The following is a 24,104-nucleotide window of genomic DNA, read 5'->3' on the forward strand; positions in this document are numbered from 1 at the left end:
CGGGGTACTCGCCTACTTGTTCGCGTTGGCGTGGACCGTGCGTCGAGAGGGAGGTGTGGCAAACTGACGATCAGATAAAGGACTTTTTTCACCACAGCACCAGCATAACACTCACATATATTTTTAATTAGAAAAAAACTGGGTTAATTGAAAAATACAACAAATAAACGTTTACATTTATTTTTGCTGGATTTTTTGATCCAATGAATAAAATTGACTCGGAGCCTGATTAGGCACAAAACTAACGAATTCGACTTAATCATCATAGCGGTAAGTCTACTTTAGTTTGGATAATTAACCAAAAAATATTTGGGGAAAACTTGAAAAAAAATCCTCTGATTTCATCATAACAGATTCCTTGTCGATTTTTAGCTGTATTTTGTATTTTAAACGAGTTTTAGGTGTTTCATTCGGCTAAAATCCTGCTCAATCGATGTTCCCATGAAGAATGGAAAAGCTCAGCAGAGAAAAAAGCCAATCTTTTAAAACTCACTGCTCTGATAATTGCGGTTCTGCAGCCTTTTAAGCCGTTCAAAGCTTTGTGACAAGTGCAGCCACATTCTGGCACGCGGAGCAAAAGGAAAGTGGCATATTGTGGCGCGAGTGGCGTTCCCTCTGGCCGGGGTGGCGAATTTGGCGCCGTGGGGGTGACGTCAGCGGGCGGGGTGTAGGGAGGTAGGGAGGGTGCTCCGCAACGCCAATTGCTAGGCCGCGCCGCGAACTAAGGACTGAGACGACAGCAGCCGAGGTAGGAGCACCGGGCCCAGCGACCGAGCGAGCGAGAGAGAGCCAAAAAGATCGGGCGTTGTGGGGCCATGTCCGAGCCGGACACCGCCGCCGCGTCCCGCTAGCCGTCCGATGTCGAGAGAGCGATCGAGCAGCGCGCGGGGGGCGCCGGCCAACATGCGGCCTTCCCTGACGTCGTCGCCGCCGCCGTCGTCGCCGCTGCCGCTGCTGCTGCTGCTGGCGCTGTGTTGCTGCAGTCTGCTGCCGCTGGCGGGTAGCGTATCCTGAACCAAAGCCTGACCTCTCGCCTGATCCGTGTGTCTGTGTTCGTGTCTGCAGACGGCGTTGAGGAGGACTGCGTTGACTTCCAGGGCAACACGGTGCAGCACGGCCTCCTCTACGTGCCCGGACCCAGTGTTTGCTCCCTGTGCGTGTGCTACCACAGCGAACCCATGTGGTGCAAAGCCATCTACTGCGACCCCCCATACGTGAGTTCGTTTAATCCCTTTCAGTCACCGCCATTCGATATTTCTAAACAAGCGTACTTGCATAATTTTTTGTTCCTTGTTAATGATTTTAAACATTTTTAAAATTAAATTAAAAATTTCGGTAATAAGTAAAAAGTTAATTTTTCTCGTAATTGCCTGCATGTAAATAGTAAAATAATTTAATGCTGAGTGGTTGTAATTGTTTCTGACGATTTTGTAATTATTTATTTGTTTTTATAAATTAAACTTTTTTTGGAAATCCTAGCGAGTTTATTCTCCTTGAATTTGATCTTAAATTTTGTTCTCAAGTATTTCATTAGAAATTCGAACATTTTTAAGTCGTTTTCATGTCCCTTCAGCTAAAACAAAAATTTGGAGGGCTTCATGAATTTCCAGGGCCAAAATTGAGCTTATTAAGGGAAGAGCATCGCTAAAAACTTGAAAAAAGGAGGTATTTAGCCCAGAGCGATTGCTGTTGTTTCCCCTTAATCTGTTTGCAAGACATTATTGATATTTGAACTGCACCAAAAATGCAAAAAGTGGATGGCCAGTGCGACTTCATGGTCTGCATTTCGTTGCGTGTTTGTCAATAAACTCACAGTTCCGCGTTCCTCGGAAAGTGGCGAATGAACAGCACGGGCCGTGGAAAATAGTCGCACGCGAGAGCTCTTAAGAAGGAGCCCTCTATTTCAATCAATTCGCTCCCATATGTTTTGAGGAACGAGGTCAAAATTCGCTCTTTTATTTTAAATATTACATTTTAAAACGGTTCTGAAAATTTCATTATGTGTTTATTGTAATATTTATCTTCCAGTATTTCCATTTAAAAAAGTCGAAAAATAGTTCAAATAATCTTACTTACTTCCATACCATTTTTTCATTAAATTTGGTTCCTTGATCTAAATTTGAGATGCAGCATTGAGGCCTTTCAAATTGGGAAATGCAGACTAGGAGTGTGTCGTGCGGTTGCACGCTTGATTCGTGCGGCAGGCAAGTGGGTCAACCGAGAGCGAGCAAGCAAACGAGCGACCTTGGCCGTGGCTTGCCATAAGCGCGGTGCGGCGCATTTTGCATTTCTGTTCGCGAAAGATAACAAAATATTAAAATTCAGCCCTAATCTGGATGTCCTAATCGCACCTGTCGCCGCCACCCTCGGGGGGAGGAGGGGTCGAAAAGACCGCATCAGCCTGCGGCCAGCGACGAAAACGCCAATACGATATATATCAGATTTAAATTTAAATCGCCTCGGTGGCGACGAAAACAAATTTTACTCTTCTCGCCAGCCGAAATGGTTGCGGTGTTTGTTGACAAAACACGTTTGTTTTCTGCCTTGCTCGCTTATTTGCCGTGTGGCTTGGCTAATCGATACTTGCGAAACGTTTAAAAGAGAACTTGCTTGCTCGCCCTCCCTGCCCGCGAATATAAAAGGCCACTCTGGTCGATTTTTTCTGCTTTGCAGCTTTAAATTTGATCTGCGCTAGATAAGGTTCTTTACAATAGTGACCAATCATAAATGTTCATGAAGCTAAAAACTCAATATCCCATAACAAATCTTTATGATGGAGTAAAACTGGATCTATTTGCTTTGATTTTTGTTTACTTTCATGGCTTTAAAAAAATAAACATAAATAAGTTGAATAAAATGTTCTTAAACTTTTATTCTCCTAATTAATTTCAAATTTTTTAGGCGTTATTGTGACTAACAAGGAGTTAAGAAAAAATAGTATATTATTCTAATTTGGTAAAGGTAATTTTATTTTTTAATTTTTTTAGCAGTTGTTCTCAAAAGATCGTATTTTACATTGTTAGAATATAATCAGAAAGGTTCGAATCATAATCAGGTTAGGTCACTTTCGTGTATAATATATTCTTGATGATACATTTAGGTGGATATCCCGTCGGTGGTGCCTATACAAAAATCCTTTATCCATTCAGACGCTAATTTGATTTTTGGTTTCCGGGAGCAGGGCTGCAAGAAGTGGCGCGTGTTGGAGCGGTGCTGTGAGTTCCAGTGCCTTGACGAGCCGTCCCCGACCGGCGACGAGCTGCTCGTGTCCCCGCCGGAGCCGACTGCGGCCACCTCGGCCGCCTCCGTTGCCGTCTCCGCCGCCACCGCGCCGCTCCTCCTCCTGTCCTGGCTCTGCTCGCTGCACTGATGCCACCGCTCAGGTGAGAATGCAACAACATGGGTCTTTTTAAACAAACCCGACGTGGCTGTTACAAAAACCATATGGAGGTAATTTACCTGATGGGTGTGTTTATGCTGATGGTATAATTTCGGTGTCATGGCCAAGACTAAAACCAGATAAAATTACTTCTACGTGGCTGTGTGCCGAAGCCGAGAAGACCGAAGAGTTCTTGCTAGGACTCTAGCCACTTAAGAATAAAAAAGCCATGTTCGCAGATAATTAATTAGAAAGCGTGAACATCTAAACTAAAATCACGCATTGTTGTCCTGTCTGCATTTATAACAATTTAAAATGTTCTTTTGAAGTGACAAAAACCGTTCATCTTGATTTGGAAGTGGGTCTTCTTTTCTTAAATTAGGTATATAAATAGAACACTAGCGGATGAAAATATTTTATTTAGAAATTGGAGATCAGCTTTGAATCGGATTGGATGACTAAATATATTTACCATGGATAGTTATGAAACTATCAATCACTTTCCAGTCATTCTTATAGAAATAAAAAGATAACCCGCACGACCTTGAGAAGTAGAGAACGTCTTCTCAAGCAACACGATAACCTATTATAAAACCTGGAAAACCTATAAATCTAATTAACATATCCAGCAGACTGCGAAAATGTTTTTTCTTCTTGCATTTTCCTGCTGTTTAAAATAACCTGCTTTATGTTAGTCAGTTTAAAATTAAGACTTTGGAAAAAAGCACATCTGAAGCCAAACTCATGTGTGCCAAAAAGCGATCCGATGCATGAAAATCAAGTCAGGCTCAATAATGATCGAGCTTTGCAACAAAATCCAGCTGGTCTACCCCGCTGTTTTTTTTTCATCGGGCTTCTGCCAGCTGCACGTGCGCGGACGAAAATAAATAAAAAGATGATCGCAGAGCCCTTCAAAAAGCGTCAGGTGCCAACGCAAACGCAGAGCCGAAGAGTGGCGAAAAGCTGTCCGAAAACCCAAATAAACGAAGCATTGGCCTCTTCATTTTACACCTCCTTGAGTGGAGAGTGGATCAGAAACAGACACACCCGCCTTTCTCTTCTCTGAAGATGTCCTTTTCACTTTCTCCCACTTGTGAACGATAAAAGAGACAATCGCGCGGCTGTAGAATAGCCAGAGAGAGTAATCGGGCCGGATCACCCTACTTGTGCAAAAAACCCGCCAAATAAATACGAATTGATATTTTCATGCTAATTCCACCAATAATATTCCAATAAATAATTAAAATTTTTGAATTTTTCGCCATTTTCTAAAAAAATTAGTTATTCCTCTCTCGTCTTCAAAGATCTCTTTTTAATGTTGTTTTTCTACATTTCACCCTCACAATCAGTGACCTGGAATAATGCTGCTCAGATATTTGGAGGGGGGATCAAGTGTGTTGAACTCAATTTTTTATTCACACTCTTTTCCGCAGGTGGCGCGAGCGATCACCAAGGAGAGCGGAAGGAGCGCCGAGATGAGAAAAATCCTGCCTTGCGAGCTGTTGCGTCACATAATGGAATCGGCTGCTTTTCAGGAGCAACTGATCGATCGATTAGGTGATCGAATTCATGTATAGCTTCGAACACAAACACACTTAGACACATTTTACACGAACACCGTGGACACGCAGGCTGGGTCCTTTGATTTATCCACGAATGCGAATAAGTGAAATTAAACAGGCGCTGCTGCTTCCAAAGAAAGAAAGAAAGAAAACTGCTCTCTCGAAGTAATTCTGTCGATAATAATGTTACAAATATGAAAATCGTATATATCACGTGCGCATATTAAGTGTAAAAGAAGATTGCAACTCTCGCGGCTTTTACGGAAAAATCAATCAAACAAGTGAGATTAAGTAAGCTCCTTCGGTAGACGCAAACGGACGACTGAGAATCATAAGATTAATCAAATTTATACTTTCGCGTATTTTTTTCTTTCGCCATCGTTTGGATGTGTAAATGAAAGAAACTTTCGATCCTCGCTTAACAGACTTTCCGCTTTGGAAAACGTAAACTTAGTGGCTGAAGTGCGCGCACACGGGCACATTTCGCAAATCTCCGCTTCCTTTTGCGACAACACGACGGGTCATCAACAAACTGAAATAAAATAATCGCATAATCATGGTCGGCAACACAGAGCTACAATAGTCCACTCACGAATTGCTCAGCAATGCAGTCGATTGTTGTGAAAATGAAAATCCTAACGCACATTTATAGCTGGTAAACTCCTTCATTTGAATTGTGGCAGTCGGTGAAAGAGAAAAAAATGTTGACACAAAATAATTTAGTTTGCAGCAGCTATACACCTTCTAAGGATCGTAGAGATTAGGATTCGACAAAAGTACCCTGATTGATTGTTGTGTTAATACTTGTTGGTTTTTCTTTTTATTATATTACCAAATAATAGAATAGTCAAAAATTGACTGCAACCATCAGTCAGCGGAAATGTCGATTTCTAATCTATACTCTCCTCAGATGTACTGTTTCAGTTCAACAAAAGTAAATACGGTAAATATAGAGTAAAAATCAGAGTGTATAGTCCAGGTTTTAGTTGAAAAGCAGATTCCCCTGCTATTTCACTTGGAATAGATTTTTTTATTAATTGACTTAGCTAATGTTGAGGGATATTTTCTGCCGAATCGCTGTCGTAAATTAAAACAATATATTCACTGGGAAATGTAGTCTATGTAGTTGAGTATATTAATATATAAAAAGTATGGGTCTTTCAGATAGAGTAAGATTGAGAAGAAAAGCAGCGAAAAAAACTTGAAAAATGACTTTTTACACACACGTTACAAAAAATCCGTTTGAGTTTCGAGACGAGCGATTATTGGTTGACTGTTCGCTGTACGTAGCGTTAGAAGAAACTTTACACACACACATACTATATTATACTCCTATTTATACTTGAATTTTGCTATCACGAATCCAGCTTTAAAGCTCTTTCGGGGGTGAAACGCGAGTTGAAAAATAAAAATATGGGGTCCAGCTGCAGAGAAACAATAAAAAAATAACGATTGTGCTTAAAGTGCTAGAGGACGAGTGTGACGCAAACGCGGAAAAGTAGTGATCCAGACCGACATTAATCCTATAACTTTTTTACGCGCCGCGGGGCGGGAACGCAGAGCTGGCACTCCTATCTTGTTAAAAAAATTGATTATAAATAACCCTTTAAAACACTTCTCTACTAATCACACTTGTATATCTCCAAAGGCTCATTGATACAAACACACCAGAAAATAAAAAGCTTCTCGAGCCACCAATAGAGGGCACCACTGTATATTTCTGTTTCTGGTAGCCAAAATCAGTCCAGTCAATCGATTAAAAAATCTTCCATCGCATTGACTGATCAAAAGTTGATTTTCAGAGTGAAAGTATTGAGTTATAGGTTGTAGGTTATAGGTTGTATTGATTGTAGGTAGAAATAATTTTATTTTGACGGTGGAGTCATCTGTCAGCGGCTATTCAAACTTCTAAGAAACTTACTCTTCTTAATAGTATGGTGTGTGAATCACTTTATATCGCATCGTTTAACCAGTCAAGTGTACATCGCGTAATACATACATATTATTATACCGCGTGTTTTACACACAAATTGCAACATAATACTATAAAATATGAGATCATATATATGCTGTGATTCTTTATCATTATGTGATATATTTTCTAGTCGCGCAGAGTTTGATGTCTATCAACGAAAAAGAAATTTGAAAGACAAAGTCCTCTTGATATGTTCGATTTATTCGTAGGTCGCGCTTTTATTTCCCCGCTTGTTTTGCTGCAATTTCCAACAAGATATATTTGCTGCAATTATCCGTTTCCACGTACATTATAATACGATATTTAGCACTTCAAACATTTCAAGCAAACTTGTACCTTCATCGGGATTAAATTAATGATGTTATATTGCTGCTTTTGTGCAATTTTTACACGGATATGAAAGGAGATGAACTCGAGTGTAATTTGAATGAATTCTTACGGAAAGAAAAATAAAACATTGCCTTACAATGCACGTGTTTTATTTAATAGAAAAAACACTTGAAATGCACTAGCAGTAGATACCTCAGCAACCTTCACTATTGTGATGAAGTTTAGTGGCTAAGTACGAAACGTCCCTTGAGAATCCTATTCATAATAATCTTCCGGCCGGCCAGGGTTGACATGCGCTTCTTCCAGCCGTGTCTTCGCACCCTCTTGATTTCACTGGGACGCGGAAAATGACACCGGATGTTGGCCAGCACGCTCGTTGTCGAAATGTTCGCGCTGGGCACGCCGCTCAACAAGGGTCGAAAGTGTCCGAAAACGCTCGGCGCCGCCCACGACGCACGGCTGCAAAGTTCCAAGCGTCGTTCAAGAATTACATCAATCTATTTAATTCAATTCTCACCATAAAAGACCACTAAATAGATTCGGCAGGGCCATCGTGCCGGTTTTTGCGTGAATCCGAGATCCACTCACACCACTCCTGTGTTGTCGGCTGATGCAGCTGCAATGAGGGGGGCGTAACCTCGCCTTCCAGCTGAATCGGAATGATTTCGCTTCTGATTGGTTGGAAGATCTGCTGAAGGTGCAAAAACAACCTATCACGAGAGAGACGTTCGTCCAGTTCACTTCTTTCAGTGTGGTGCCTTTGCGAGTTTGCGAAATTTTTGTTTCTGGTCTAAATATTGACTGATTTCATGCGTTTGTAATCGAGAAATGCGAATCAAGCGACCACTGGGGTTGTCAGGACTTGAACTCGGAATCGGTATCTTCTTGGGCGTGCTCGGCGGCTTTTATATTTGGAAACCAATCTTTGAAAAACATTTCAATTTCAAACCTCCGACTGAACAGTGAGAAAATAAAAATATAAATTTGTTGTGATTTTCACATTAGACTTTGCCTGGCAGGGAGAAAATAAGAGATGTCACCTCAAGAGAAAACAGTCAGCCTACTCAAGCGATATAAATTTCCACTTATCATCTCCGGCTTTGTCACCTGGTACGCCTTTTACTTCAAAGTTTACAGGCCACAAGCTGAACGAACACGGATGGTGGAAAACGAAGCATTTGCCGAAGCGGTATTCAAGAGGAGACAAGCTAGTGGAGAAGAAATCCAATAATTTCAATTCGTCGATGTACAAAATATTATGAATTTCGAAATATGTACATATTAGTGTTGATAAAATTAAAAACAATCGCTTCCCTTTTTGATTAAATATTTTCGTTTAATTTAACAATTCTAAAGACAAAGGAGAACTTGGTGACTGCATTTAAGTAGGTCCTTCACAATTATCTGTAACAAATGGATCACTATGCTGATCATCATTCGGCTTCTGAACTGACAAAAGCAGACCGTTCAATATTCTGGACCCTGGTCGAATTTGGTGTTGTAGAATGGCATGTAGTCAAGGAAGAGCCTCCAGTCGGTGAAGTAGAGCAGGGTGCCGAAACCCGTCGCTCCGAAAATGGACCCACTGCGTGCCCTATAAAATCAAGGGTAAAATTGAGACAGATTAATCTGATGCCAAATTAGTGAGGGTAAATCAATTTAAAATGTGCGTAATAGATTTAGGTTTTCACGGAATTTTGACCTACCAGGAAGTAAGGATTTCAATGTGTCTCTTTCCAACTGGTCCAGGAATACTGAACGCAGCTTTTCTAATCGCTCCCGACATGTTTGCGCGGCCAATTTCCAACTTTCCCAAAAATCAATCAACTGCCCGTGGTACAGCAGCTGTGCCAGCGAAAAAAGGGGCGTGGTCCCGATCGCCTGCCTTTCCCAATTCAAATTTCTAGCGGCAAATAATGCGCTTGGCTGTCAGCTGTCACACAATAATTCTTAGGAGTGTGGTGTGTGGGACTAACTGAATAGAAAAACGATGACTATATAGTTTTAAATTAAATGTTTTTATTGCATCAAATTCCATAATTATTATTTTGTAAAAATGGAACAAAGTAGGAAGGATTTCCAAAATATAATATAAAAAAGCAAATAACGTTTCCCATGTAAACCTGAGAAGACTTATTTCAACCAACACGATTACAGCTACAATTTGAACTTGTGCATAGAAATACATAATAATTCTTTAAAAATTCAATCTATGTACCTTACAACAAGATTTCACTTGTAAAGTGATATAAATATAACACATACGAATGCAACCGCCTCTAAATCAGATCAAAGCAGTCGTTTCTTTTTCCTTCTCGCTTAAACGTAATTGGAAAGCTCCTTTCAAAATGCTCTCGAGTTCTTAGACAAGTTTGAATAGCACAACATCACACGCAGGAGGTGTCTGGAAAATGCATCGATTCTTGAACAAAAGCAACGCAATACGACGTGTTTCAAAAATGGCAACGCAGCAGAGTGAGACAAAAAATACAATAAGTTAAAACGCGACGGCGGCAGACGGATATGAAAGCCCTCTCGCTAAAAATTCGCACTTAAGTTGGAGGAGAGCGTCTCTAGGGTTTGGCCGGCGGCGCGGGCGCCACACCGCCTCCGTTGTTGTTGTCCTGTTGGATGGCTTGCGCCATTTGGTCCACGCTGTCCTCGGCCGGATTCGCGTCTGGCAAATTGTTGTTGTCCGCCTCGTCATTAGTATTCTTGTTGTCGAAACGCTCATCGTCCGCTGCTGCTGCATCCACCGCCTCGTTATTGTTAATGGGATCTGGAAAATTGTATGGGATTTAAACCAATGGAAAAGAATCAACGATAAAAAAGAAGAGCGAGGGCTGAGATCACTCATTGTTCAATCTGCAGTCTAACTGCTGTATCTTTCCAAAATAATTTTTCTGTCTTTTTTTCTATTTTAGGTCTGCGGATTTATTTTAACCGAAGAGACCAAGCACATCTTACAGCCTTTTTTTCAGGGTTTGCCAATTTTGCAACAAAAATGAACTATTGAAAATAGAAACCGGTAAAAAACACTATTCTTAATTTTAATGATTCAACTCCAGAAAAATATCATATTTAGCGCCAAACAAGCAAGAGAGTATGAAAAATTCTATGAATTTTAAAAATCCAATATTTATTGCAACCAATGGCACAAAATCTGTTTTAATTTAAATACATACATATATTTTGGTCACTCAACAAATAAACTGTCATAAATAAAACAGTGCTTTTTAGCGTTCCGCGCAAATTTCAACGTAATATGCTGTCTATTAATCCACAAAGATATAAAATCCACAAAGTCTTCTGATCAAAATTTGTGACTTTCTTAAGTTGAACCAGTCATTTGGTTCATAACTTCAGTTTCTTCAAAGAAATTTATCCGATAATTACCTGCTGGGAATAATCTCGACTACAACCATGCCTGGGTGTGTGCGAACTAAAAATTCAATATCATTGAAACCCAACACACCGGTTAGCAAAGCTCATGCGACACGCGTTTTTAGATTACTACCTGGAGGTGGTTTAAATTTCGATCTCTTTGCTGTCAGGGTCCATTTTTAGAAATGGCAATATTGTAATTGACAGAAAGACTTACCTTCTCTCTCTTTGGCATTGTCCTCATCCTTTTCGTCTGCGTTCAGATCAGCAGCCTTGGATTTTGTGTTAACCGCTGACGCCGGAGCCACTTTTGCTGAAACACCACACCAAAAAGCTCATGTCATGCAATGCACACACTCACACTCATGGCACCCATTAAAATATTTTGTATGGGAAAACATAACAAATTGGAATGGAGCTGAGCCCGAATTATACCTGGCAAATTCATGTAAAATTTAAAAAAAATGACAATGTAACTGTGCTTGCGCCCTTGAAATTTTGTAATAAAAGTTTGAAATAACACCTTGAAGATTTTCCTCAGCTTTGATTTCTTTCCTTTTATTACGTTTAAACAACATCAAAATCATTATAAAAATCCACACTTTGTAAGGAAAAATTCTAGAAGATTAATTAAGCCCAGAATGTAAGTGCTCCCTTTGCCGAGTGTTTGGTTACCTTGGCCGGCCCGAATTTTAGTTACAGAAAAACGTGGCTGGGGCCGGGCAACGCCGGGTGGATCGTGTGGCAGTACGGGCAGCCCATGGAACTTGATTCCTATGAGACCGCGATCGACTATCTGCACGTTGGAAACACGACTGTCGTAGCCGCGAGTACGCACTAGAGCTGCAGAGCGTGTTGTGGGAGCGAGCGGGAAAAATCAAGCGGCTGTGACAGCTTACCTGCCACGTTTGGCGTGCCTGGCGCTGGCTGACTCGCCTTCAGATTGTTCAGTTCAGATGTCACCTGCCGAAAACAACACATAAGAATCTTTTATACGCATAATTTTATGATACTTTTAATTCTTTCAATACAAAATGCAATTGGATAATTTTGTTTCTAATGCAAAATAGAGAAATATTTAAATAAACATAGACGTGGATAATATCCTAAATTATTTAAATATTTATTATAAAAACCCCATTAGAAATTATTTCACATACCTTTTCCAGATCAGTCTTAAGTTTTTCCGCGTCTTTGCGCCTCTCCTCCTTCTGTTTGGCCAGCTCGTCCTTCTCTATCTTCAGGCTCTTGATCACCTCCTCCTGCGACTGACTCACTTTTTTCAGCGATTCCTGAGGATCAAAATAACAATTATTAATCATACTGAAAAATTAAAACGTGTAAGTGGAGATCAAAGTATCAACCTGCTGGGCATTTTCCTGAAATAAAAAAGTGGTGGGTGAGAATGAAAGAAAGGAAAGGTTGAGAAACCATAGTGACTGACCAGCTCGGTAGTGCAGAGTTTGGCAGCATTCTTGGCGGCTTCAGCGGCGGTCTTGAGGGTGCCGATCTCTGCGTCCTTGTCCTGCAGGCTCTTGCGCGTGTCATCGGCGTTGATGTCCTGCTGCTCGAGGCGGACGCGAAGCTGGGCCAGCTCCTCCTCGGTGCTCTTGAGCCGGCCCTCGACTGACAAGCGTAGCTGCATGCTCTGGTCCTTGTCGTTGTTGCAGCGGCGCAGCTGCTCGGCCAGCTCGTCCAGTTGCTTCAGCAGCTCCATGTTCTGCGTCGACGATGACCACCAGTTGCAGGTCATGATGAAGGCGACGACCAGCAGGCCGCCGACCAGCAGCGGGGGGCACCGACCGTGTGTTCCTCGCATGCTGTCCAAGCCCATCGCTGCCGCACTGACCGCTGACCTCGGCCCAAAGTGTCGGCGAAAATCACACACTCGACTCGCTCGCGTCGCCTGCCCACACGTCAGCACCGCGCTCTCGCTGATACGATGCAGGATTCAGGGCCCCGTAATCGCGCTCAGCACTGCGACGCGGCCATGTTTTCTGTTGTCCTTCCGCAGACGGCTGCGGCTGGCGAACCAAGCGCTCATTGGCGGCACCTTAGGACACACCCCTTTTTTGCGGCCACTGGCGCGCTGGGAAAGATCTTCGAATTCATTGCTGAGGCCTACAGCAGACACAGTCAGTCTTATAATGAATATATGACTGCCTGCCCAGTCAGAAAATACGATTCCAGGGAGTTAAATCTTAAAACGTAATTATGCATGGTAGTCACTCTGGACATCAGATAATAAAGGGGAGGCAGTGCAAAATAAACAGAGAAATAATAAGCATGCATTTCATTAGTCTCCTTTGTGCCACAGTTGAACAGCCATGCATATTAAGGCAATCCAGTTCAGGAAAAAAGATAAATACTGGATCGGTAATACAGATTTGACACAGAGAACTGAAAATTTCAGCGTCGATTTTAATCTGAACTGAAACAATTCCTTTTGAATGAACTGTACAGTTCCATCGTGGAATTAAACAGTCCCATGATAGAACTTAAATTATAAGAACCGTTTTAGTTCCTTCCGCGAAAGCGTGTGGTTCTAGGAGAAAAAAACCCGTGCGCATATATACTGAGTAACCAATTGGATTAATTGGATATATTTTAATTATTGCTTAAGGTACATCATACATAACTGCAAAATTGCAAAGGCCCATAGTTAAATTGAAAATATAGCTTGAGATAGCTGATTTTCATCTTGTTTCATATATCCTTATGAATATCGGGAATTTCTTCAAATTTGCACGCTCTCATTTTCATCTTTGAACTGCAGATCGTCACTGTTATCAGGTCGGGAGTAATCAGTGAGGTAGATGTCAAGCTTTTTTTCTTTGACATAAATTTTTGAAGAGGCTGCTTCAAAGATCTATCCACCCATCTCAGAGGGCCCAATCCTAGGTATTCTGAAAATAATATTTCATTTTTTAAATGATCGAATGAAAAATATATTGAACACACGCAATGCATTGTGAAAACCAACCACAAACTTCCTCCAAGACCTCTTCTGGGAAGGGTGCGTGGGCGATGCGGTTATCCCCTCAAGGTTTCTTGTCTCCATTTACTGATGTAAATAATGCAGTCCACTCATGGACCATAGAGAAAGCAAGATCCCTTAACCGATGGCTAATTTTTTTCGCTGGTTGATTTGGTCCTCGCTCTTTGCTAGTGACTTTATCCAGTTCTATTGTTGTTTAAATCATTAGCCCTCTCGGGGAATTTTTTAGTACTCGGAGCTGTAAATTAAATATAATTAGAAAAAGGAAATAAAATAGTTATTAAAATTTTATGCTATAAATAATTTTATTGACAAAGGCCATTATAACACTTACGCCAGGCTCTTTGGAGTTTCTAGGAAATTTCAAAAACTGATCATCATTTTCCTTTTGTTGGTAAAGGCTGCACTGCTCTCTGGAATCAATTAAATCTTCAGTCATAAGAGAAGTAATTTTTAAAAGTAGACAAAGAGTGAAATTCCCACTAACCCAGTGTAAGTTTTAATTAAAAAAATAGCAATAAAAAATTATTGGAGCACTAACTGATATGCATTCATAGTCAGGGTTAGTCTTGGTGTGTCTTTGGTCTTTGTTGCAGTAAACTTTGCGACCTTTCCATGAGTTCACACTAGCAACTCCATTTGCAGGGGAAGACTCAAGCACTGCAAAATCTGTTAAAAGTTTGAAAATAGATAAGAATACTGCTAAAAATAAACCATATATTTTTTAAAAAAGCTTTAAAAATTAAACTTAAATTTCGACTACTATGCACAATTTCACGGGTTACATTTCAGCCCTAACCCCGAAAAAAATCAAAGGGCTTATTATCCCTTACTTTTGAATTTTCCGAGCTTCAAACTTGAAATTTCACCATCTACAAACAAGTACTTTAAGCAAATATAATTGTCACCTAAACATTAAACGAAAAAAATTCCATACGCGGAGAACTGCTCCTAAAGTTTTAAATATTTGTATTTACCGAAAGATAAGCGCAAACAAAATTTCGTGTTTTAGTGTTTTTACGATAGTTTGCATTTGCATGCACAATTGATGATATTAAAATTTAGAGTAAAAATCAAATTGATATGCAAAGAATTTTTCAACTTTTGTGGTGTTTGCTCCATTATAAAAATTACACTTTCCGCCACCGACTTACAGTTTTCGCCACCCATACTTGCTCTCATAAGAACTGACGAGATGTGCGGAAACTATATTTTTTCCATAATCTTTGCGAGTCCATTCGTAATCTGCAATAATGATTTATTTGTTAAATGTTGAAAGTCAATTCCAAAATGAACTTTTTTGGGGATACAAGGACAAAAGGTATTTTCGTTTAATAATCAAATTCTCAAAGGTCTTTGTGTTTCCATTGTTTCCAATTGCTCCAGAAAAGTTGGGTTCTGCAGGAATTGAGTATTTTAAGTATTGGCGTGGCCAGAAATATGGAATATTAAACTGCACAGTAAAAACACCATAAAACAAACACAAAATTATCGAAGATTTAAAGGCAGTATATGGCCAGAATTGTACTGAATAGAATTTTATTCTGTTCAAACTTAAAAAATGACAGCAATTGAAATCACTCAAGATCAAGAAATCACAAATCAAAACCACAGCTTGCATAGAGGATGAAATTTTCTTTGAACTCTTGGTAGAACAAAATTTGCTTAAAATATTCTTTCTTTCTATTCCAAGAGTATTTTCTGCTGAGGTGTGTTTTACTTTTCTCCACCATGTAGCTTAAGGTAGTGTAAACTAAGCCGATTTTCACCAGAAAATACTCGGCCTCACTTCTTGCATGTGGTGCGGCCCTCATGCATGGCCATGTGTCGCGGCAGGCTATGTGGCGAGATGAACTTTTTGCCGCACGTTCCACAAGTCTTGTTGCCCGCTTTGGCTGTAATATTTGCAAAAATAACAAAACGAATAAATTAATTTTTAGGACCTTTGCTGTCAGTTTCATTAATTATTGTAAACACTATTTAATCGTGGGTATGTGATTGGAGCTTGTATCCTGATAATTATCGTTATTGGAATCAATAATAATAATTTACCTTTGGTCTTGAGTTTGCTTCCAAGTTGCTGCTTCGATCCCTTCTTGCAATACTTGTTCATGTGTCTCCTGAGGTTCTCCTCACTGGTCAGTATCCTTCCGCATTTTGAACATTTGAAAGCCAGGCGGGCCCGATTTGCTAAGTGCGTGGTCATGTGCACCTGAAGGTTGTGTCGAGTGCTAACCGTTCTGCCGCAAACCTTGCAAGTGGTGTCGTCTTCCTCTGGTTCAAGCAGTTCTTCTGTGAATTTGAATCGAAATTTCAAATTGAAATTTGATTAAAGAAAGTCACATGCATAAATTGAAGTTAATAAAGCAACGAGGGTGAATTCCATTTGAACATAAATATGGAACAATCAATATCGACATACATAGATACTAACTAAAAAGTAAATATTTAATTTTTAAGGAGCGCGATCTAATCGTTTTTGCTAGTCCTCTTGACCCATCCTTTGCATTAGTTATAATATAAATAACTATAAATAGTGAATTATCTTTGAATAACAATAAAGATATATCAAATTATAGTATTCCCATGATGAGAATGACGTTTTCATGTGTGATATAGGCAAGATTAATTATCATTTTCCTTGGCAGCAGGCTGGACTCATGCTTTTAAAGAAGATAAGGAATATTTATAGAATGCTTTAAAAGGCGTTGTTGGGTTGCAGGGTAATAAATACAGCTCCAATCTATTCCTTATAAGGCGTAGTGTATTTGAAGCTTTTGAGCCCAATTCGGGTTTAAGCACGGTTTAAAACACACCACCCTTCTAACAAATCAACGCAGTGCGTGGCAGTTCACTCAAAATTATGAGCACTCTGATTATTCAACTACACACACCTCGCACGCTCAATTGCTGTAGGTCGAGTGACAGCTGCTGGAGCAGGTAAAGCATGCGCGTAAAGGTCGTTCACCACCTGCAACACAGGTTGCCTAAGCCACCAGGCTTCAGTGTGAATGAACCTCACTGTTTGATGTCTCAAAGCACATACTAGTTTATTTCATGATTCACCTTTTCCATGTGTAAAAAATATAAAAATAAATTAATAGGAGAGGTCAGATTAACGATTAACCGCAAATAAAAATAAGTATTTTGGTAATTTAATTTTATCTATGTATATTTAGCTATTTTTATGAACAACAAAAATTACATTTTTCATCAACCTACATCGGAACCGCCACAAAAGTGTTAGACCAAAATGTGTTTACTCTTGCTCTACAACCACTAGTGTCTGGGCCGAGCAATTAATGGTGTGTTGTCTGAGGCTCTTCTTGTTGCAGAGCACTCTTTTGCACAACGCACACTGTGTGCGACCCTCGTGCACGGCCATATGTTCCTTCAGGTTGGCTCTGTTCCCAAACTGTTTGCCGCAATGTCTGCACGTGGTCTCTCCAAAATGCATTGGTAGGTGACTTGTGCAGGCGTGTCTGGTTTTAAAGGTTTTCTTGCACAGAGGGCACTGGAACCTCGAACCTAAATCCACCGGCTGCAGCTGGGCCTTCTCCACATTCGCTGGTTTCGTTGATGTATCTGCAAAATGAATCATTTTTATGCAATTTTCAATCTTAACCAACTCAAGCACTCTCATTTTATTTCTAAGTATTTATTTTTTACCTTTATATTTTTAGACCCCTTAGGGAGAGGTGGATCTTTACAAAAGATTCCTCACCAGCAATAAACCAAGGAATAATGACGATCGAGATGCGAATTTTCAAGCTTAAAATGTGAAAACCAAATCCGTTTAGCATTTAACATTTTTTAAATTAATATTAACTCATTTCAACGAGTTATTATTTGCCACATATGTGCTATAATTGATTTTCAATTTCTTCATCAATGAAATCAAATCAGAAAAGCTCCAATATAAAATATTTTTGTATACTTCCACATATTGACTCAAGAAAATAAGTGCGCCTAAATTAAATAAAAAACGTAACTAAATCATTCAGTTAAAAATTCACCTCTGAGGACATATAGCAATTAAATTTTTCCCCAGAAACCAATGAACCAACATCTCGATTCTTTAAAATAATTTTATGGCACTGTTTTGCAGTTAATTTTCAGAATATTGCTGAAATGATCTATCTTTGAAAGGAAAGTGAAGCAAGTCCAAAAGCTGATCGCTATTTACGCTGGGGAAATCCATTTTCTTTCGTGTGTAAGAATATATATATTGAAAATCCTTTGCCACCAAACAAAAATTGCTCTCTGCTGGCGCAGCTCAGGTTCATTAAGTGCCTCAGCGGGGCTCCGGACTTAACGTTATGCCGCGTATCACCCTTGGGGGCGTCCACGGAGGCGACGATCCATGGTACCCTCGTCTCCGGCGACCGCCCCCCCCCCCCTCGAACACGGTAAATGTTTTTTCTTTCGCGTCGTGAAACAGTTGAACGATATTATGCCACCCGCGAATAAAACCTGCTCTGCGGCACAGTTTCCTACGTTGTGTAAGGCGTATTTAACCAAATGTGACGATGAAGTTTGGGCCAATTTTGGCTTTACTCGCCTGAGTAACGTTTTAACATGGTGTTTGCCAAAAGTATCCTATCTCAATTCTCTTCTTCGGACAAAGTCTCATATATATAGTATAAATTATTTGACTAGGCTTTACAGATTTTTAGGGGTAAGGGTGGTTCAGTTTCCTTGCTGTGAGATTAAACAAGATTAAACAATAGAATACAGATACAGATTAGATACAGGTGAGCACTTTTTTACATATGCCACACTGCGTGCGGCAGTACGTCATGCATGGCCTTAAATATGTATAGTCTTGCTGTAGATCCTCTAGATGAATAAACGCAAATTCTACACGTGGTTCCTCCTGTGTTTGTCTTGATGTGATCCAAGCAGTGATGCCTGTTTTTGAAGATCTTTGTACTTCGTACAATTGAACCAGGAATCAGCCAACACCGGCACCAACTTAGGACCTCGGCACTTGAACTGGTTTGGACACCTGCAAATCCGATATTATTTAATTATGCTGAAATGATTTTCCTCAGAATTTTTATTTCTTTATAAATGCAGTGCAATTAAATGGTTATAATCCTAACTTTTTAGGACATGATCTAAAGAAGTAGAGGAGAGATAATTTTTCATAAAGATAAACTGAAAGGGGAGGGAAGTTTAGTTTTCCTTTAAAAATAAGAAACTCATAGCCCTTTTCACAAATTCGCTTTTCTAGACAGAGGCTACTGCCAAGATCATGCGACAGTTGTATTCAGTTAAAGTTTACCTTTCTCTGCTAGTTTGCTTGGTCTTAGCCCTTTCTTCACGCAGCGGTAACTCTTGGAAGTGTGCAATATGAAGTTGTCCCCGTTGATAAATAAGATTTTTCAACATTGTTGGCATGGAAATTGGATGCGGTTCACTTCGTAAGCGTGGCAAAGCGCCCCCTCAGGCAGTGGTGACTGCTGACCGTTTTGCTGCTAACTCGACACGTGATGTTCCAAGGATGCAGGTTGAAGTGCTGCACGCACTGGCTGGGGAGTGGTAGATCACATGCACACCGAGCACCCGAATTTCCAGGTCAATTTTTAGCGTCACTGGTCACTGGCCTCAGTTACCAACGCAGTTTAAATTATTTTCAACGTTTCACTTACTCAACGCAGTTTTTCACACTTAATATATAAAATATTAAACTTCTTATTGAGTTTAGTGGCTTCAATTTACACCACAAGTGCTAACACCTTCATGTTTCTGGAAAGCAGGCTGAATGAGTTGTTTAACTTCATCAAACGATCAGATTATTGTGCGAACCTGGCGCTTAAAGTGATATTTTTATTATGGCTTGCCACGAAACACATACTATATGTACACAAAGTTAATAGCTGATTCACAGTAACAATTTTTCTTGATGCAATCATAGAATTTAAAATCTAAGTGTCATAGTAAGAAGTTAATCATTTTGACTACTAAAGATTGCACTTTCAAGATCTGACACCATAATTTAAGTCTCAAAAATCTGCTCTACAAATATGATTCTGTGATTTTAATTATCAGTCTCTAAAAAATGTGTTTAGTGTACGTTCAGTCACGAACAGGCCAGAGTCAATTATTTCAATGGAGTATAGCAGTCTTGTTTTTTCTACTCCTATATACTGGCCGCAATGACGGATGCATTATTAAAAAAAAATACTTAGGCAAGAGCTTTAAATTGATAGTTGGGGGGTTATAGTTTTACATGATTTATGTTTTGTTTTATGAAAGGGCTATCAATTTACCTCCTCCCAAAAACACTTTCTCCAGTGTTTCTTAAAAGTACGATCGTTAAGAAACTTCCTGGAACATTTTTTACACGTTTTTGGGCCCTCGTGCTCAGGAAGATGTTCGTCAAGGTCGGCCACAGTGTTGAAAATTTTGAAACAAATTTTACACGTGGTCTCGTCTAAGTGCGACTTAAAGTGTTCAACGCAGTCTTCGTTCCGTTGGAACTTCTTCTGGCAAATAGAGCATCGGAAAAAAGATTCATGAACATTGTCAATGTTTCCAATCACTTCTGGCTTCGCCACATCATCGCATCCTGTAAATTCAATTAGCTCAAAGTTTAACTACAATTTTAACTGGACGTTTGAGGTGTGTAAGAGTGTAAATCCGTGTAGAAATGTGATGTTTTAATTCGGTTCCTAGAAATTTAATAATTTAAATAATTGCATATTAAACGTTATCGGCGAGGTGAGTTTTGTCGGCCGATAAAAATTGTGTCGCGATCTCGATAGTTTCAACTCGTTTCATAAAATGATCTTGGACAATACAGGGATTTGTGATGAAGCAAAGCAGGCTTAATTTCGATTTCGTAAAGGAGCTTGGGCCTATAATGTGGCTAACTTTTCGCTTCCCCGCACCGAGGTATTTTTTCAAACGCCAGACATTTGTCCTGGACCTGGAGCTGCTATAGAAAGGTGAGAAAACCAGCAAGTGGCGAGTCGGAGCTGGTGCGCCTCCCAGCCCGTTATTTTGTAAATGGAAAGGACGAATCACTGCCCTTTGATGCAGTGAAAAGGTACTGACGAGGAAATCGCTATCTTAGAGATGTTATAGGCACGTTTTAATTTTTGGTCATTCATTTCCTGTGCACTATCTTTTCAATGATATTTATTACTACTAAAAAAATAATGATTATAGCAAAAAGTTAAATACCTTGTAACTGTTCCAGTTGGCTTTGAACTGGAATTTTGTTGGCTAGGTCAGGATGCTCTAGCAGTTCTCCGGTGGGCGTTTCATCTGCAACATAATTTTGATGTATTAGGAATGTTTGTTTGCGAGCATGAGATTTTGGTGTTCAAATGATATTGCAGCTGGCGAAGCACCCGCTAGAGAGGACCCTTTTACATTTGTACCAGGTGGTTCGGCCCAGGTGAACTACCCTATGTCTAATCAGACTACTAACTGTCGAACGCCTGTAAACATTTCGCGCGAGTGGTCTCGTCTAAGTACGACCTGACGTAGTTGCTGCAACTTTTACTGTGTGCCAAAGAACTTGTGATGCTCAGAGCACAATCTGACGCCAACTTCCACGACTTTCAGTGGCATCTTGGCGTCAACAAGGCAGTATTGCGCGATACAGGCAGATGCAGGCCTGAATATCCAAATATGTATAAAGCGTCCATTCAACCCACTGGCAAAATAATTTGAAGTATATATTAATGGTTAGAAATCACACACGTCCTTTGACTGTTAGTATGATTAATTTTTATTTTAAGCCTACACCAACAGAGTATTATGTATATCGGGAATTCAATCCACTTTGGGGTATTTATTTATTTTTATTTAGGGGTGTAAGTTCATTTTTTTAGAAAACAAAAAAATAATAACTCTGCGTCTATAGTGACAGTCAAATGACTGTCTCTAAACACTTTCTTTTAAAAGGTTAAAGTTGGGTTCATAAATTAAAATCCTTTGTAAAAATAATTAAACATCCAGTACGCAAATATAAACGATAGAGGTAAATTTGAAAAGTGAAGTGATGAATACATTTATTCTATTAAAAAACTACAGTCGGTAATTGTTATCAGGACCATATACATTTAGCCGTTTTTTATTATTATTGTTGTTCATTCTCATTCAAACCGAATGAGGTACAAAATAACATTCATACAAGGAAAAGTAAAAATTCTAGCGGAAAACCGATAAATGAGACCGAATACATCGCAATACGATCCTTGCCAATCACTTTATTGTGTATATATACGGTGCCACTGGCAGGTCTTTCCAAGGGAACAGTGAGAGAGAACGCACGCTGGCCGAAAACACTAAGAAGTCTTCGTGTCGGGGGCGGCTGTAGGCGGGGGTGCCGGCTGATTTCCGCTCTAGAATACCAGCTTGAGAGGTCATCACCGGTTTTACGAGCGTCAGTTACGTCACTCTCGCAGACTACGCGCCGCAGCAGTGTTTGGGCCGCTTTACCCACGAACAAATTTTTGCTGCTTTGGTTAAAGGATTTTAAGATTTGGGACAGGTTTTGAGACAATGTGCCTTGAGAGTGCTCACGCAGGAAAAAGTCTTATTGCATTTATTACAGGTGGTTAAGCCCTTGTGCAGAGCCATGTGTCTCTTCAAGTTTCTTGCCATGGTATACTTTTTGCCGCAAACCGGGCACGTGGTCTTGTTAAAGTGCAATTTGATATGGCCGACGCAGTTGGAGCGATGTTTGTATATCTTCTCGCAGAAAGGGCAGTGGAATTCGGAGCCAACGATCACGGGAAACACCCTCACGCCGTCGTCAAGGTTGATCTCCCCGTCTCCTGCAAAAGGCCTTCCAGTCTTAGCGACAGCATTTTAACAATTTACTGTATATAAATGTCTATTTTGAATACGTTTGTTTGACAAAAAGGACCCTACAAAAATTTCTCCCCGCACATAACGCGTATAAAACCTAATGCTGAAACAGAGATATAAGCTGGATAAACCCGGCTGAAAAAGTATGCTGAAAGCATGCGTCATGTTATGAAACAGCAGAAATCGGGATATAATCCAATTTCGCTTTTCATCGAATATACGGCTAGCTCTATGGCAGTTTAAAGGATTTAAACGGCTCTAAAAACGTTTATGGCGGGTTTAACCTTTGCGTTTAGGTTTTCAGTATATAAGTTTTATCCTGTTTAGAGCAGTTTTATGTCGGTTGTATGGCTTCCTTTAATCCGTACTGCTAATTGCATAGCCCTCGGTATATAAAGCGGGTGGTGTGCTTTTTAGCTTTCAATTTCTGCTTACTAGAAAAGGCTCTTTATAATAAAAGCGCAATAAAATTTCTAGGTGATTGAAAGGATCTAAAATTTATTTTTCGAACTCATCATTAATTAAAAACATGCATTATATTCAATTTCAGAGCAACCGAGGCGACTTTTATTAAGCAAAAAACGCCGCCATATTACCGAAAAATAAATTAAAAATGAATCAATATTTAATTCTATGCCCATCTAAACCCAAAGCTCGATAAACACCAAGGAAGCTGCTTTTATATATTATTCCAATCGACGATTTTGCCACCTATATATTGGCATGACTCAACATGAAAATGACTGTTTTGTATAATTATGTAGCATTAAATTTATGTTTTCATCTTTTCATATACAGAACAGAAAAATAAATTAAAAAACATAGAACAAAAATAATTTAAACAACGGAAAGCATCCCCATACCGCATCTTTAATATTAAAATTAATTGATTTTTGCTCTACTGAAAATGCGTGCCCAAGTAACTATTTGGTTGGATGAGGTTAATGGCCGCATTAACCATTTTTTTCTTTTTGTATTAATATTTTAAGATCGATATTGCGTTATACAGCAAATAATTAAAATTATATGAGGGGATGGCGGAGTTTTTCGCTTAATTAAGATCACATCCGTTGCTTTTGAACTGCGAATAAATACTTTTTATAATTTTCGGGTGGTCGGAAAATTTTGAATAGGGCGTCCTTGGAACAATCAGTGTCAAAAACTTTGAAGCCCTTGCAGAGACATACACGCACTATGATAATTGAGTTAAATTGAAAAAATATCTGATGATTACCATTTGGAAGAGCCGCATCTGCATCATCTTCAAAGAGACCAATTGGAACGACTTATTGCCTTTGAATTTTTTAGGGTACGACTTATCTTCGTTTTCTTTGCTGGTGATTTGCCAGTTTTGGTGCCTCATGCTTGTTTTCCCAGTTCAGGATCTTTTCTTTTCAAGCTGAGTTCGCGTATTTTCTCTTGTGCAACAAATATTGCTAGAATTTCTATGAAATTAAATTCTGTAGGTCTAAGTCTAGGTGAGGAAAGTTCATTACTCAAAAGACTTTCCTAGATGAGAGTTAAATTGATATTTTTTCACTTTATTTCCATGCTTGCCGGAAACGTTATTTCTTTCTCGTTAATTCGGTTATTTCCGAATTCAATTTTTTCATTATGTCATAGAAACCGCGCACGCCCTCTGCCTGT

At 39.7% G+C, this 24,104-nt stretch overlaps 4 protein-coding genes and 1 long non-coding RNA gene across 17 annotated transcripts in view; 2 read left to right on the forward strand and 3 right to left on the reverse strand.

Annotated features, from left to right (window-relative positions):
- Positions 1-719: 719 nt before the first annotated feature.
- Positions 720-7,706, forward strand: LOC135945213 (integral membrane protein DGCR2/IDD-like). Its single transcript, XM_065492739.1, has 4 exons — positions 720-1,000; positions 1,066-1,214; positions 3,182-3,383; positions 4,813-7,706. The coding sequence occupies exons 1-3, from the start codon at positions 859-861 to the stop codon at positions 3,368-3,370; spliced, it is 480 nt and encodes a 159-aa protein (XP_065348811.1). The 5' UTR covers positions 720-858; the 3' UTR covers positions 3,371-3,383; positions 4,813-7,706.
- On the reverse strand, positions 7,379-7,907 carry mRpL34 (mitochondrial ribosomal protein L34). The gene is made up of 2 exons (XM_065492740.1): positions 7,764-7,907; positions 7,379-7,705 (listed from the first exon to the last, which is right to left on the reverse strand). Exons 1-2 carry the CDS (start codon positions 7,796-7,798, stop codon positions 7,468-7,470), a joined length of 273 nt encoding a protein of 90 aa, XP_065348812.1. The 5' UTR covers positions 7,799-7,907; the 3' UTR covers positions 7,379-7,467.
- An 8-nt stretch (positions 7,908-7,915) lies between these two features.
- Positions 7,916-8,573, forward strand: LOC135945215 (uncharacterized). Its single transcript, XR_010575414.1, has 2 exons — positions 7,916-8,208; positions 8,266-8,573. It is a non-coding gene; the product is annotated as an uncharacterized LOC135945215 (long non-coding RNA).
- A 670-nt stretch (positions 8,574-9,243) lies between these two features.
- On the reverse strand, positions 9,244-12,657 carry LOC135945212 (Golgi membrane protein 1-like). 4 transcript variants are annotated; one of them, XM_065492738.1, is made up of 7 exons: positions 12,075-12,656; positions 11,791-11,922; positions 11,530-11,593; positions 10,848-10,943; positions 10,764-10,793; positions 10,643-10,688; positions 9,881-10,025 (listed from the first exon to the last, which is right to left on the reverse strand). In XM_065492738.1, exons 1-7 carry the CDS (start codon positions 12,462-12,464, stop codon positions 10,016-10,018), a joined length of 768 nt encoding a protein of 255 aa, XP_065348810.1. In that variant the 5' UTR covers positions 12,465-12,656; the 3' UTR covers positions 9,881-10,015. The 4 variants fall into 4 exon arrangements, with proteins under 4 accessions (XP_065348806.1, XP_065348808.1, XP_065348810.1 ...); XM_065492734.1 differs by lacking the exons at positions 10,643-10,688; positions 10,764-10,793 and having other exon boundaries at positions 9,244-10,025; positions 12,075-12,655; XM_065492736.1 differs by lacking the exons at positions 10,643-10,688; positions 10,764-10,793; positions 10,848-10,943 and having other exon boundaries at positions 9,244-10,025; positions 12,075-12,655.
- A 546-nt stretch (positions 12,658-13,203) lies between these two features.
- LOC135945129 (zinc finger and BTB domain-containing protein 24-like) overlaps positions 13,204-24,104 on the reverse strand; it is a 31,200-nt gene continuing 20,299 nt past the window's right edge. For 2 of the 10 annotated variants that reach the window (XM_065492558.1, XM_065492563.1), the window contains exons 6-12: positions 20,820-20,903; positions 15,681-15,920; positions 15,418-15,523; positions 14,170-14,873; positions 13,963-14,041; positions 13,614-13,866; positions 13,204-13,536 (exon numbers count right to left, since the gene is read on the reverse strand). In XM_065492558.1, coding sequence (XP_065348630.1) covers positions 14,807-14,873; positions 15,418-15,523; positions 15,681-15,920; positions 20,820-20,903 — 497 coding nt within the window. In that variant the 3' untranslated portion in view covers positions 13,204-13,536; positions 13,614-13,866; positions 13,963-14,041; positions 14,170-14,806. Of the gene's footprint in view, positions 13,537-13,591; positions 13,867-13,962; positions 14,042-14,169; positions 14,874-15,397; positions 15,524-15,680; positions 15,921-16,891; positions 17,214-19,879; positions 20,203-20,819; positions 20,904-22,091; positions 22,424-24,104 lie in introns of those variants that run through there. The other 8 variants (XM_065492559.1, XM_065492566.1, XM_065492560.1 and 5 more) reach the window with 8 other exon arrangements.

Source organism: Cloeon dipterum, chromosome X (genome assembly GCF_949628265.1).
Source record: "Cloeon dipterum chromosome X, ieCloDipt1.1, whole genome shotgun sequence".
In the NCBI taxonomy this organism is placed as follows: Eukaryota; Metazoa; Arthropoda; class Insecta; order Ephemeroptera; family Baetidae; genus Cloeon; species Cloeon dipterum.

What these genes read in the sequence shown, in the direction of transcription:
- LOC135945212 (XM_065492734.1), bottom strand. Translation starts at nt 12,464, where the DNA reads ATGGGCTTGGACAGCATGCGAGGAACACACGGTCGGTGCCCCCCGCTG. An exon ending in AACTCTGCACTACCGAGCTG is followed by an intron (nt 11,923 to 12,074) that starts GTCAGTCACTAT and finishes TTTGATCCTCAG; the next exon opens with GAATCGCTGAAAAAAGTGAG. An exon ending in AGGCACGCCAAACGTGGCAG is followed by an intron (nt 10,944 to 11,529) that starts GTAAGCTGTCAC and finishes GTGGTGTTTCAG; the next exon opens with CAAAAGTGGCTCCGGCGTCA.
- LOC135945213 (XM_065492739.1), top strand. Translation starts at nt 859, where the DNA reads ATGTCGAGAGAGCGATCGAGCAGCGCGCGGGGGGCGCCGGCCAACATG. An exon ending in CAGTCTGCTGCCGCTGGCGG is followed by an intron (nt 1,001 to 1,065) that starts GTAGCGTATCCT and finishes TCGTGTCTGCAG; the next exon opens with ACGGCGTTGAGGAGGACTGC. An exon ending in TCTACTGCGACCCCCCATAC is followed by an intron (nt 1,215 to 3,181) that starts GTGAGTTCGTTT and finishes TTCCGGGAGCAG; the next exon opens with GGCTGCAAGAAGTGGCGCGT.
- mRpL34 (XM_065492740.1), bottom strand. Translation starts at nt 7,798, where the DNA reads ATGGCCCTGCCGAATCTATTTAGTGGTCTTTTATG. An exon ending in CTATTTAGTGGTCTTTTATG is followed by an intron (nt 7,706 to 7,763) that starts GTGAGAATTGAA and finishes GGAACTTTGCAG; the next exon opens with CCGTGCGTCGTGGGCGGCGC.